At 41.2% G+C, this 14,156-nt stretch overlaps 1 protein-coding gene across 5 annotated transcripts in view; it reads right to left on the bottom strand.

Moving 5' to 3' along the window:
• LOC124595321 (ankyrin repeat and SOCS box protein 3-like) overlaps positions 1 to 14,156 on the bottom strand; it is a 299,266-nt gene that overhangs the window by 199,250 nt on the left and 85,860 nt on the right. For all 5 annotated transcript variants that reach the window (XM_047134051.1, XM_047134042.1, XM_047134059.1 and 2 more), the window contains exon 5: positions 6,145 to 6,302. In XM_047134051.1, the coding sequence (XP_046990007.1) occupies positions 6,145 to 6,302 (158 nt within the window). The remainder of the gene's footprint in view (positions 1 to 6,144; positions 6,303 to 14,156) is intronic.

The following is a 14,156-nucleotide window of genomic DNA, read 5'->3' as shown; positions in this document are numbered from 1 at the left end:
CTAAAGAGTAGCCAAAACATAATCATAAATGTCTCAAAAGGAGACTAAAACTGTGACTGTGAAAATCACCTCATATAAACCATACAGGGTGGAATCCAAAATTTTCGGGACTGGCACTGCCATCTGGAAAGTAGGAGTAGTAGATCTTTGCACTGTAAGATGGCGATAGCTGCATATCTGATGAGTCAGTGTGCAGAGTGGCATTCAGCTGGGAGGACATGTTGCGTGTCCACATTGATTTCCGTAATACTTTGTGTTTGGTGTGTGGCGATTTTACAATGGATCCGCGAACAGAACAGTGCATGTGTATCAAGTTCTGTGTGAATCTCGGGAAAAGTGCTACGGAGACCCTTGCAATGATTCAAAAAGTGTTTGGGGGACAGAGCATGAGCCATACGTGTGTGTTTGAGTGACATGCTTGGTTCAGGGCTGGCCATAGAGACATCGAAGATGATGCTCACACTGGAAGGCCCATTAGCCGCACACCAACAGACATTGTTGCCAAACTTTAACAACTGGTTTGTGCAGATCGATGTCGAACCATTCAAGACGTTGCGGATGAAGTGGGTATTGGTTATGGGACATGTCAACAATTGTTGACTGAAGAATTGGGCATGCAACGCGTCACCGCAAAATTTGTGCCAAGGATCTTGACTGCCGATCAGAAGGCACAGCATGTTGAAGTGTGCACATACCTTCATCAGACCGCATCTGATGATCCAACCTTCTTGTCACGGATTATCACCAGTGACAAGAGCTGGATTTACAGTAATGACCCACAGACAAAGCAACAATCGTCCCAGTGGAAGAGCCCAGGCTCTCCAAGACCCAAAAACGTGACAGGTCAAGAGCATGATAATCGTATTCTTTGATACCAAGGGAACTGTGTACAAAGAATTTGTCCCACCCAACCAAACAGTGAATTCCGCGTACTACTGTGACGTCTTGTGACAGCTCCGTGAAAACTTGCAGTGACGATGGCCGAAACTTTGGCATCAAGGGAACTGGCTGCTGCATCACGAATATGCACCCTGCCACACGTCCTTGTTCACCAGGACCTTTTTGGCAAAAAACAACATGGTGGTTGTACCCCACCCACCGTACTCACCAGATTTGGCACTTTTCATCTTCGCGCTATTCCCAAACTGAAATTCAGGTTGAAAGGCCGTCAAGTTCGACACTCTAGAGAGGATTCAAGAAGCATCGCTGGCAGTGATAAACACCCTCAAAGAACAGGACTTCCAGAAAATATCTGACCAGTGGGAGAAGCGCTGGAACTGGTGTGTACATGCAGATAGGAACTACTTCAAGGGTGATGGTGACCATTAGTCCAAAGGTAAGGCTTCCAACAGATGGCAGCATCAGTCCCAAAAATTTTGGATAGCACCTTGCACAATCAAACAGAAGTCCCAAACCAAAAATTATCCAACATTTTCATGTTTCATAAAACCACACTTCTTGTTTGAGACCACTATGTACATCTACATCTACATCTACATTGATACTCCGCAAGCCACCCAACGGTGTGTGGCGGAGGGCACTTTACGTGCCACTGTCATTACCTCCCTTTCCTATTCCAGTCGCGTATGGTTCGCGGGAAGAACGACTGTCTGAAAGCCTCCGTGCGCGCTCTAATCTCTCTAATTTTACATTCGTGATCTCCTCGGGAAGTATAAGTAGGGGGAAGCAATATATTCGATACCTCATCCAGAAACGCACCCTCTCGAAACCTGGCGAGCAAGCTACACCGCGATGCAGAGCGCCTCTCTTGCAGAGTCTGCCACTTGAGTTTATTAAACATCTCCGTAACGCTATCACGGTTACCAAATAACCCAGTGACGAAACGCGCCGCTCTTCTTTGGATCTTCTCTATCTCCTCCGTCAACCCGACCTGGTACGGATCCCACACTGATGAGCAATACTCAAGTATAGGTCGAACGAGTGTTTTGTAAGCCACCTCCTTTGTTGATGGACTACATTTTCTAAGCACTCTCCCAATGAATCTCAACCTGGTACCCGCCTTACCAACAATTAGTTTTATATGATCATTCCACTTCAAATCGTTCCGTACGCATACTCCCAGATATTTTACAGAAGTAACTGCTACCAGTGTTTGTTCCGCTATCATATAATCATACAATAAAGGATCCTTCTTTCTATGTATTCGCAATACATTACATTTGTCTATGTTAAGGGTCAGTTGCCACTCCCTGCACCAAGTGCCTATCCGCTGCAGGTCTTCCTGTATTTCGCTACAATTTTCTAATGCAGCAACTTCTCTGTATACTACAGCATCATCCGCGAAAAGCCGCATGGAACTTCCGACACTATCTACTAAGTCATTTATATATATTGTGAAAAGCAATGGTCCCATAACACTCCCCTGTGGCACGCCAGAGGTTACTTTAACGTCTGTAGACGTCTCTCCATTGATAACAACATGCTGTGTTCTGTTTGCTAAAAACTCTTCAATCCAGCCACACAGCTGGTCTGATATTCCGTAGGCTCTTACTTTGTTTATCAGGCGACAGTGCGGAACTGTATCGAACGCCTTCCGGAAGTCAAGAAAAATAGCATCTACCTGGGAGCCTGTATCTAATATTTTCTGGGTCTCATGAACAAATAAGGCGAGTTGGGTCTCACACGATCGCTGTTTCCGGAATCCATGTTGATTCCTACATAGTAGATTCTGGGTTTCCAGAAATGACATGATACGCGAGCAAAAAACATGTTCTAAAATTCTACAAGAGATCGACGTAGGAGATATAGGTCTATAGTTTTGCGCATCTGCTCGACGACCCTTCTTGAAGACTGGGACTATCTGTGCTCTTTTCCAATCATTTGGAACCCTCCGTTCCTCTAGAGACTTGCGGTACACGGCTGTTAGAAGGGGGGCTAGTTCTTTCGCGTACTCTGTGTAGAATCGAATTGGTATCCCGTCAGGTCCAGTGGACTTTCCTCTATTGAGTGATTCCAGTTGCTTTTCTATTCCTTGGACACTTATTTCGATGTCAGCCATTTTTTCGTTTGTGCGAGGATTTAGAGAAGGAACTGCAGTGCGGTCTTCCTCTGTGAAACAGCTTTGGAAAAAGGTGTTTAGTATTTCAGCTTTACGCGAGTCATCCTCTGTTTCAATGCCATCATCATCCCGTAGTGTCTGGATATGCTGTTTCGAGCCACTTACTGATTTAACGTAAGACCAGAACTTCCTAGGATTTTCTGTCAAGTCGGTACATAGAATTTTACTTTCGAATTCAATGAACGCTTCACGCATAGCCCTCCTTACGCTAACTTTGACATCGTTTAGCTTCTGTTTGTCTGAGAGGTTTTGGCTGCGTTTAAACTTGGAGTGGAGCTCTCTTTGCTTTCGCAGTAGTTTCCTAACTTTGTTGTTGTACCACGGTGGGTTTTTCCCGTCCCTCACAGTTTTACTCGGCACGTACCTGTCTAAAACGCATTTTACGATTGCCTTGAACTTTTTCCATAGACACTCAACATTGTCAGTGTCGGAACAGAAATTTTCGTTTTGATCTGTTAGGTAGTCTGAAATCTGCCTTCTATTACTCTTGCTAAACAGATAAACCTTCCTCCCTTTTTTTATATTCCTATTAACTTCCATATTCAGGGATGCTGCAACGGCCTTATGATCACTGATTCCCTGCTCTGTACATACAGATTCGAAAAGTTCGGGTCTGTTTGTTATCAGTAGGTCCAATATGTTATCTCCACGAGTCGGTTCTCTGTTTAATTGCTCGAGGTAATTTTCGGATAGTGCACTCAGTATAATGTCACTCGATGCTCTGTCCCTACCACCCGTCCTAAACATCTGAGTGTCCCAGTCTATATCTGGTAAATTGAAATCTCCACCTAAGACTATAACATGCTGAGAAAATTTATGTGAAATGTATTCCAAATTTTCTCTCAGTTGTTCTGCCACTAATGCTGCTGAGTCGGGAGGTCGGTAAAAGGAGCCAATTATTAACCTAGTTCGGTTGTTTAGTGTAACCTCCACCCATAATAATTCACAGGAACTATCCACTTCTACTTCACTACAGGATAAACTACTACTAACAGCGATGAACACTCCACCACCGGTTGCATGCAATCTATCCTTTCTAAACACCGTCTGTACCTTTGTAAAAATTTCGGCAGAATTTATCTCTGGCTTAAGCCAGCTTTCTGTACCTATAACGATTTCAGCTTCGGTGCTTTCTATCAGCGCTTGAAGTTCCGGTACTTTACCAACGCAGCTTCGACAGTTGACAATTAGAATACCGATTGCTGCTTGTTCCCCGCATGTCCTGACTTTGCCCCGCACCCGTTGAGGCTGTTGCCCTTTCTGTACTTGCCCAAGGCCATCTAACCTAAAAAACCGCCCAGCCCACGCCACACAACCCCTGCTACCCGTGTAGCCGCTTGTTGCGTGTAGTGGACTCCTGACCTATCCAGCGGAACCCGAAACCCCACCACCCTATGGCGCAAGTCGAGGAATCTGCAGCCCACACGGTCGCAGAACCGTCTCAGCCTCTGATTCAGACCCTCCACTCGGCTCTGTACCAAAGGTCCGCAGTCAGTCCTGTCGACGATGCTGCAGATGGTGAGCTCTGCTTTCATCCCGGTAGCGAGACTGGCAGTCTTCACCAAATCAGATAGCCGCCGGAAGCCAGAGAGGATTTCCTCCGATCCATAGCGACAAACATCATTGGTGCCGACATGAGCGACCACCTGCAGATGGGTGCACCCTGTACCCTTCATGGCATCCGGAAGGACCCTTTCCACATCTGGAATGACTCCCCCCGGTATGCACACGGAGTGCACATTGGTTTTCTTCCCCTCTCTTGCTGCCATTTCCCTAAGGGGCCCCATTACGCGCCTGACGTTGGAGCTCCCAACTACCAGTAAGCCCACCCTCTGCGACTGCCCGGATCTTGCAGACTGAGGGGCAACCTCTGGAACAGGACAAGCAGCCATGTCAGGCCGAAGATCAGTATCAGCCTGAGACAGAGCCTGAAACCGGTTCGTCAGACAAACTGGAGAGGCTTTCCGTTCAGCCCTCCGGAATGTCTTTCGCCCCCTGCCACACCTTGAAACGACCTCCCACTCTACCACAGGTGAGGGATCAGCCTCAATGCGGGCAGTATCCCGGGCAACCACAGTCGTAGTCCGATCAGGGGATGCGTGGGACGAGCTGGCCGTCCCCGACAAACCCCCATCCCGACCCCCACAGTGATGCCCATTGGCAACAGCCTCAAGCTGTGTGACCGAAGCCAACACTGCCTGAAGCTGGGAGCGAAGGGATGCCAACTCAGCCTGCATCCGAACACAGCAGTTGCAGTCCCTATCCATGCTAAGAACTGTTTTGCTAAGAACGTCTGAACTAATCTACAGAGAGCGCAAACAAATCGACAAAATTTAAACGGTTATTAAAATACAAGATTGCCTAGTAAATGCAGTAATGCTGCTACTTGCGCACTGCTGACACTGCTCGGCGGCGGAAGGAGACTAAGCGAAATTACACTATTCAGGTACTAAAACACGATGCTACACTCTCAAATACTATAATACGCCCGAAATTTATGAATTAAACAATGCAAGAACCAAAAACACGCAAAGAAATTAAGAATTAAACTATGTAACAAATGAGTGAGCTAGGAGTAAACGACTTGCTGCTCAGCTGCTTATCCAACGGCGGCAGGGAGCACACTGACTGCGACCAACCGACACTGGCCGTTCAAAACAAAACAGTAGACAAACGACTACGCGAATTTACACTATTCAGGTACTAAAACGCGATGCTACAACTCTCAAATACTATAATACGCTCGAAATTTATGAATTACACAATGCAAGTACCAAAAACACGCAAAGAAATTAAGAATTAAACTATGTAACAAATGAGTGAGCTAGGAGTATACGACTTGCTGCTCAGCTGCTTATCCAACGGCGGCAGGGAGCACATGTATGTATCTTTCTCTGACAAATAAAAAACTAAGTACTATGTACATGTCATTTTTGTTCTTTACTAATGACACATAAAACTAATTATAATCTGGCAACTCAAAGCTACAAGTTATTTAATTTTCATCATCACACCTTCAATTACTTATCATTTCATATCACTGTTGCATACAACCAATGACTTACCTCTCATTTACAATGTGTAGTTCAGGCTTATCCAATTTTTTAATGATCTCATGAAAGCCAATGTAGGCAGCACGCATGAGAGGTGTGAGTCCATCTGAATTTTTTACTTTCAGGTCCGCTTCATATCTCAGCAACAAATTCACCATTTCTACAGACCTCTGTAAATGAATCCATATAGTCGTATTATTAGCCATGTATCAACTTGCACTTTAAACAAGTGTTGATAGGTTGTCCATTGAAACTTCCTGGTAGATCAAAACTGTGTGCCGGTCCGAAATTTTCATATCTGCACTCACTCTGCTGCAGAGTGAGAAAATTTCATCCATGTTGTCCATTGTTTTCATCATAAATCACTGTAGCAATATGTGGAACTCCAAAGCAGTGCAGCTCATCCCTAAGTAAGTTCTTATTAATGACTGATGCACAAAGAAAGGAAATAGGGCAAATGTATTTCTCAGATATTGTCGGGACTTCCTATTTTTATGTGTATATGGGGTGACATACTCTGAGATGATGGGTGTCTTCAGTGCAGTATGATAGTCACAGCAATTTAGAAAAGCACCTTGAGAAGAATACTTGCTCAGGCACAGCAACAGAGTTTCTTGGGAGTGCAACACACCACCTTGGAAGACGGTCAACAATCCCAGTGTGCATTTGCAAGAATATCAAGAAGAGACTAGTTTGGTCAGATGGTCTGTAAGCATCCATGCTGTAACATTGTCAAGGGTTGTAATTCCCATCTGGATAATTAATGTAAAATAACTACAAAGTAGTTTTGTTGGCAGTTGCTTATTTAAAGACAAGTATGTGAGCACATATTAAATATAGTGTATGTCAGTCAATGTTATTCTTTTATTCAAGGAACAAAACAAAGTAAGTTTAAATGGTCCAATGCTACAAAAAAATATATACAGTCAAATAAGTGCCTGACCAAGTAACATCACATTTGTGCCTCTATAGTGCAAGATACAAATAACAGAGGGATTGGAAGGGGAAAAAATGTAAACACAAATGAAGAAATTAATGAAAAAGTATTTGCTGTAAGAATTCATGTACCTGACAGAAGAAGATGAAACTATTACAAGTAGCAATTGTTTACTCTTTTGAAACAAGTGAGAACTTGGACTGGTTGAAAAACATGAAAAAGAAGATTAAATATTGGTTATAAAAGAATAATTTTGCAAGAGTGGGAAAAGATATTTAAAGAGGATAACCACTATAAACACACAACTTTCTTGAAATTATTTGGTTGCCTAGGGTAACAGTATTGGGGTCAAAGGGTCAAAACAAATACTGGAAAACATCTAAACCCACTACACTTAATTATAACTGCTGTTAAGAGTGTTTGTAGTGTTGTTTACATACTTTTTTTTTGAGCTCAGGAAGCAGAAAAAGATTGTTTTAAACAAAGAAGAATTTTTCAAGTATATCCAAGCTGTGCAAAGGGTTGATTGCTGACAACCAAGCTGTGGCCAACAGATGCACAGCTACGTCTGGGCTTGTGACATGATAGTGCCCTCATACTGTGCATATCCATCATGGGCAATGGCAGTGAGATGCAGCCATGCCAAATATTGCAACTTGTGATGTCTGACCCAGCAGCTCCAGGTTGTCAATTTAAAAGGTAAGTGACACAAAGCTGGGTGTCAGTTGAAATTTGTTTGTGTGACATTGTCTTGTTTTATACCAATCTTAACCCAAAAAATTGAAGACCTGTTCGAAAAGTATGCAGCAAAGCTTAATCAAGAAGTAAAAACTTATCTAAGACAAAGAAACTCATAAAATGTGTTGTAAAATAGAAGAAACTATTTTAGGCACTGAGAACCATAAAGGTCTAAAGCACACTGCCATCAGGTAGATACTGAAGTGAATATCACAGAAATAGGTGAGAGAGCTTTTAATGAATGTTCTTACTTACCATGTGGATCTACTACAAAGATGAACTTGACCCACCAGAAAATCGACAAATGTCATGAGCATGTATACATGCCACAATTTCAAAATCAACAATAGTGTGCTTTGGGCCCTTATGATTCTCAGTGCCTCAGTTCTAAGTCACAAAACATGAAGAACATGTTGTGAAGTCAAGGCACAAAAAGACATGAGATTAACACAAGAATTAGAGAGCTAACAGAAGCAGTAGTAGCTATGAAAAGGAAATTATATTCTGAAATCAACAAACAATGTGATTTAGTTCATTATCAGCAACCACTGATCATTTAAAGAATCAAACTATCATAGATAAGACAGCTTCAAACATCTGATTACTTTGCAAATTAGTTAATATGCTAAATATTTGACTTTAAGCATGTAAGTGAGAAAAAGTTTGACAGGTTCTGGGAAGATCTGCTGAATAAGCACGAAGTTAGTGAAATATCACACCTACAGTGTTTAGAAGAGTTTCAGTGGGAACAGGATATGGATATAGCTAAGCAATTTCCAAAATGTAACCCTCTCCAATACAATTTTTCTTCTCGCTGCAATGTCCCTACCTCTCCCTTGATTCCTATGGTACAAGACTCAACACCTACCTCTTACTTACGAGGGTTGGAATTTATATAGTGGCAACTATTTATTCACAACCGATACAAAAGAGTTACATGTTTTTACCTGTTACTGTCCTTCAAAGTAGTCACCAGCATTGTGCAGAACACATTGCCAGTGATGTGGAAGGTGTAGTATACCGTTAGCAGAGCCTGTTCTATTGATGGTGCAAATGGAGCAGTCTACAGCCTGGCAAATCTCTGGAACAGTTCTAAAGCGAATGCCGTGAAGTGGTTCCTTCATCTTTGGAATCAAATCAAAGTCACAAGGACTTAAGTTCGGGGAGTATGGTGGATGGTACAGAACTTCCCAGTTCCATCAGCCAAACAGACCAGCCTCAGCTTGCGCTGTATGCGCCTGCGCATTGTCATGCAAAATGTTGGGTGGGTTGCACAGAAAGTGTCACCACTTCTTTCGCAAAGCTGATCATGGATGATGCTCCAAAAATGAACAGTAATACGACTTAAGGCCTTGTGACTTTGATTTGATTCTGAAGATGAAAGAACCACTTCATGGCATTCACTTCAGAACTGTTCCAGAGATTCGACAGGCAGTACTCCGCTCCATTCGCACCATCAACAGAACACGCTCTGCTAACGGTATACTATGCCTTCCACATCACTGGCAACAGGTTCTACACAATGTTGGAGACTACTTTGAAAGGCAGTAACAGGTGCAAAATGTAACTCTTTTGTATTGGTTGTGAATAAATAGTTGCCACTATTGAAGTTCCAACCCTTGTATTTTACCCGGATAAGACTGTAAGGAATTACAGGTCCTTATGTTACTGTTAAAAAAAAAAAATTGCAATATGATGTCACTTGACAATCTCTACATACGGTGTTTTTGTTTAGGGCTGCTTGTAATTCTTTTTCTGTAAGGTACTGCTTAAAACGTTTCCCGGTTGAATTCCAGACCTCCTTGCATGTTTCACAGAAGTAAATCGCTACTCTTCTTACTCCTTTCTTCTTGCAATTGCTGCAAACCATGATTTTCTTCACTGCACCTTGTACCTTCCCATTTAGTCTCTCCTTGGCATCAGACAATGATGGTCTTCCTCTCTTCCTTGAATTTGTATTTCTCACTTGGCCGACTAGTTGTCTGATTAGATTTCCTCTATAAGAATGATGAGTCTGCAGTTGTTCTCCATGTACATTTTTATCTCCTGAGTAAAGAATATAGCTGTTCACTACAGCACCTTCAATCAGCCAAAAGAATAATTTTTCCACCACTTGTATGATCACCTTATGAAACCATAGCAACCACAGGACTGTTCAGCCCTGTCCACTCCTCCCATAAACTTCATGTATTTCAAAACAATAGTGGATTTCAGGAACTGTACAGGCTTTTTTTTCTTACAACCAGTGATCAATTGGATTTGTTGACCAAAGAATGTACTCACCATTGTCACTAACCTCTTGTCATGGAATGAAAGACGCATAATTTTCATTTCAATATAATGGAAGGAAACATTCCACGTGGGAAAAATTATGTCTGCTTGTGTCTGTATGTGTGGATGGATATGTGCGTGTGTGCGAGTGTATACCTGTCCTTTTTTCCCCCTAAGGTAAGTCTTTCCGCTCCCGGGATTGGAATGACTCCTTACCCTCTCCCTTAAAACCCACTTCCTTTCGTCTTCCCCTCTCCTTCCCTCTTTCCTGATGAGGCAACAGTTTGTTGCGAAAGCTTGAATTTTGTGTGTATGTTTGTGTTTGTTTGTGTGTCTATCGACCTGCCAGCGCTTTTGTTCGATAATTTTCATTTCACTTTGATAAGCACATAACTCATATTCAGGAAGTTTTGTCTTCTTCAAATTGGATGGAAAATCCTTCTTGGAAGGTGTAACTGTATATGTTAGATGAAATTCCATTTTTTGCATTTCCTGAGCAAGTTGAGGGCTTGTGTAGAGCCTGTCAGTGAAGATGTGACAGTCAGAACCACCTACACAAGTAAGCGATTCCCATGCTAAATAAGCTACTATTCAGATTGAAAGAGGTAAATTAGGATGAATTAGACTTTCTGTAGTTGTCTTTCAGTAATATAGAATGCCAGGAAAAACGTGACCATTTTCTGAATCACATCAACAGAAAACTAGTAAACCTGTCTTAGCAGGCTTCTTTAGATTGCAGCAATTGAGTTGAATCCTTCCTTTGAATCCTACTGTGCTCTCATTTATAGCCACATTTCTTTTGGTACGTAAAGTTCTTTGCATTTACTGTTAATAAAATCACTAACGTTCTTCACCTTTCTCCCTCTCGTATGTTGACAGAGCTGAGGCACACCTGGTGAAACTAAATGCAGCACCAAAAATGCTTTGGGGGGGGGGGGGGGGGGGGGTAGCGAGGAGAGAAGAAGAAGATGGAGGAGGAGGAGGAGGAGGAGGAGGAGGAGGAGGAGAAATGGAGATGATAAAAATATATTTGAAAAATAGAATTTTTTCTAGCCAGTCTTCTGTAAAATAGTCAACTAATTCTGCCTTCAAATTCAAGCCCACATACAATATTACACCATGAATAGCCTTCAGTTCTTTTGATGAAACATCTATCAATGAATGCCACACTGAGTGTTTTGTATGTGGAGTGACTCTGTGTATCTTTTCTTTAGCACAGATATTTGTATAGCATTCACAAAGTCACTCGTAAGATTGTCAGTGAAGAAGAGCTGGAAATATTCATGTTTTGGATTTTGTTAGAACACCATGAGGAATGGTGAAACCTTGCTGCGTAACAGAAAAAGGAAACTTCATGAGATCACCGGTGCCATCGCAATAAACTTTCCACGTATTTGCTAAAAGTTGTCTCTCTTCATCACTTTTCACTCTATCAGTAGACTCTGATTCACTATAATATATATCACTGAATACAGCAGAATTTCTGCCCAATCACTTTCCTTCATCCTCACTATCTTTGAGAAACCATCTGGCAACATAATCATCACTTACAAATTTTTTGCTGACCATTATCTTACTAGAAAAGTGTGAATGCACCACATACTAAGTGCTGCATGTACCAAGCAAATTTCAACAATGGAGTGGACGGAAAGCACAATAATGGAAATGTTTTGGGAACTGTCCAACATCGGAGCTGTAGGGACAATCATAATGTCAGATGCAGTCAAGTGGATCAAGAAGGTCTGAAACTGAATATGACATCCACTCAATGTATAACTTTTGTGAAATCCTTAGCAAGATGATAGGCTGATTCTAAGAAGGTCTCTGAACGGAGAATCACACACTCTGATGAGTCTAAATTGTGTGATAATTTTGTGGAGAAGTTTAAAAAATAATACTGGTCACCAAGTGTGCATGAAAAGATATCTCTTTAATTATTACACCCATATTATTACAACCATAGCTGGGAAAGTTGTAAAAATATATATAGAACAGCATCTGACCTGATCAAAATATTTAGATGATCCAATACAGGAGAATCAATTTGTTAAAGTATTAATTCAGAATTTGCCCTATCCAGTATCATAAGAAAGAGACTTGGTGTTGAGTTTGGACTGTGGTCAACGAATTATTGACTTTTATTGAAGGACTGTATATTAAATAGTTAGTGATGGATATTCACAGGTGGAAAGTTCTGGGAGAAATAAAAACAGGGATGGTAGGTATCAACATAAACTCCACAGGCCAGAAGAGAGTGTCTACTGTCAAGTACAACACCAGCCCACCCATAGAAGCAATAACTAAAAAAGATAGTGGTGTAAGGTAATTAATTTTGGAAAAAACCTTCTGGCAGCATATAAACAGGATGACTGACAGAATCCCACATAACCAGAATGGAAGACATTGAACATTCTGGGGGAGATGTTACACCTCGTGGCTTGACAGAGGAACTACATGTCTTAATATTTAGCAAATGATAACACTCACACAACTGATATTCACAAGAGCATGTTTACTAGCAGAAGAGGGTGAGGAATTGGGGGAAAAGTTGATATTCATTTTGATTCAGGTAGTGGTTCATCACTGATATCACAGAAATTCCTCACAGTGTTAAGATATAAGTTTTCTTGTGCAATTCTGCTGGTAACAGGAGTATATACTAGACATAAACTAGAAATATAGGAAAATCTATAAAAAGGAAAGAAGATTGTCTTTTGTTGCTTAATATTACTCTTTCTCCCAAAATATACTGCTGATACTGAGTTTCATCTTTTTATGTATAGTTTGGTTGTTAAAGTGTACCATGCATTTGGATTTAACAAAGAAAATTCTCTTCAGCTATTCACTGGAAACAACAAGGATTTACTTTGTTAGCCTCTGTTGCTGAAATCTCAGATCAACATTCAGCATCACAAATTTTTTATCACATATGAATGTGTACAATCAACAAAAGGTTGTGACTGTAAAGAAGGAAGCAAATGTCTGGGTCTGAGCCCCACTCCAAAACAGTTCTAATCAGCCACTTTCAAAATTCTGTACACTTTACTGCAGAGTGAAAGATTCACACTTCAGGGAAAAAAACTGGCTGTGATTCACACGGAAACATTCCCAAGTATCAATAAACGATCCTGATAAATTTTGGCAGATGTGCAGAAGGGGCAAAATAGTGCAATACATATTTTTTCATTTGTACCCGATTTCATTTTTTGAGGTAAAACATACCCCGAAAGGTAATTTGGTATTTTAGGTTTGGAAGGAATATCTGCGAAACAATGATATACAAAAAATGTTTTTCATATAAAAGTTGAAATGTAATTCATGTTCTTGAAAGCTATACAATCAATGTTTGTAATAATTTGAAATTTCACAAAATTACCTACCACCATTACTTAATTCTGAAAAATAAAAACTTTTGTTACAACGTAAATTAAAGTAGCTTCCAAGCTGCATACATCCCTTTGTGATAATGCTGGGTCCTGAAGTAATGACAATATTATGAAAAGGCTAGACTGATATTCACCACATACTGGAGATGTTGAGTCACAGACAGGCACAATATAAAAAGACTCCTACACAAATACTTTTGGCCAAAAGGTGTTCTTCTGAATCAGACAACATACACACAGGCACATTCCAGCAAATGCAAACCCTACACATGTGACCACTGTCTTTGGCTCCTCTGGTCTGGCCTCAACAGCCAGAGACAGTGGTCATGTGTGTATGAATCGCATTTGCATGACTGTTTGTGGCAGTCTTTTTGTTGTGCCTATCTGCAAATCAATATCTCTATTATATGAAGAGTCCAGGGGAAAAACCTGGTAAGTCCAAAATTCCAAAATTTCTGTTTTTTTCATAATTTAATAGACCAGCCAATGTAGTTTTAGCTGGCTTTACAGAACTGGTCAAAAACCTGATGAGTCAAGAGATATTCTGACATCTTGTAAACATGTGCAGGTGTAAAACATTATAAGTCCATGCAAAACAGGGGAATATCCTGACAAGTCCAGAGAAAGCAACGATAAAATTTATCACTTAATGATTCCCAGCCCGCGCAGGTCTGTTTTCACTAATGTTATTG

The sequence above is a fragment of the Schistocerca americana genome, chromosome 1, assembly GCF_021461395.2.
Source record: "Schistocerca americana isolate TAMUIC-IGC-003095 chromosome 1, iqSchAmer2.1, whole genome shotgun sequence".
In the NCBI taxonomy this organism is placed as follows: domain Eukaryota; kingdom Metazoa; phylum Arthropoda; class Insecta; order Orthoptera; family Acrididae; genus Schistocerca; species Schistocerca americana.
This window is presented reverse-complemented; position numbering and strand designations above follow the sequence as displayed.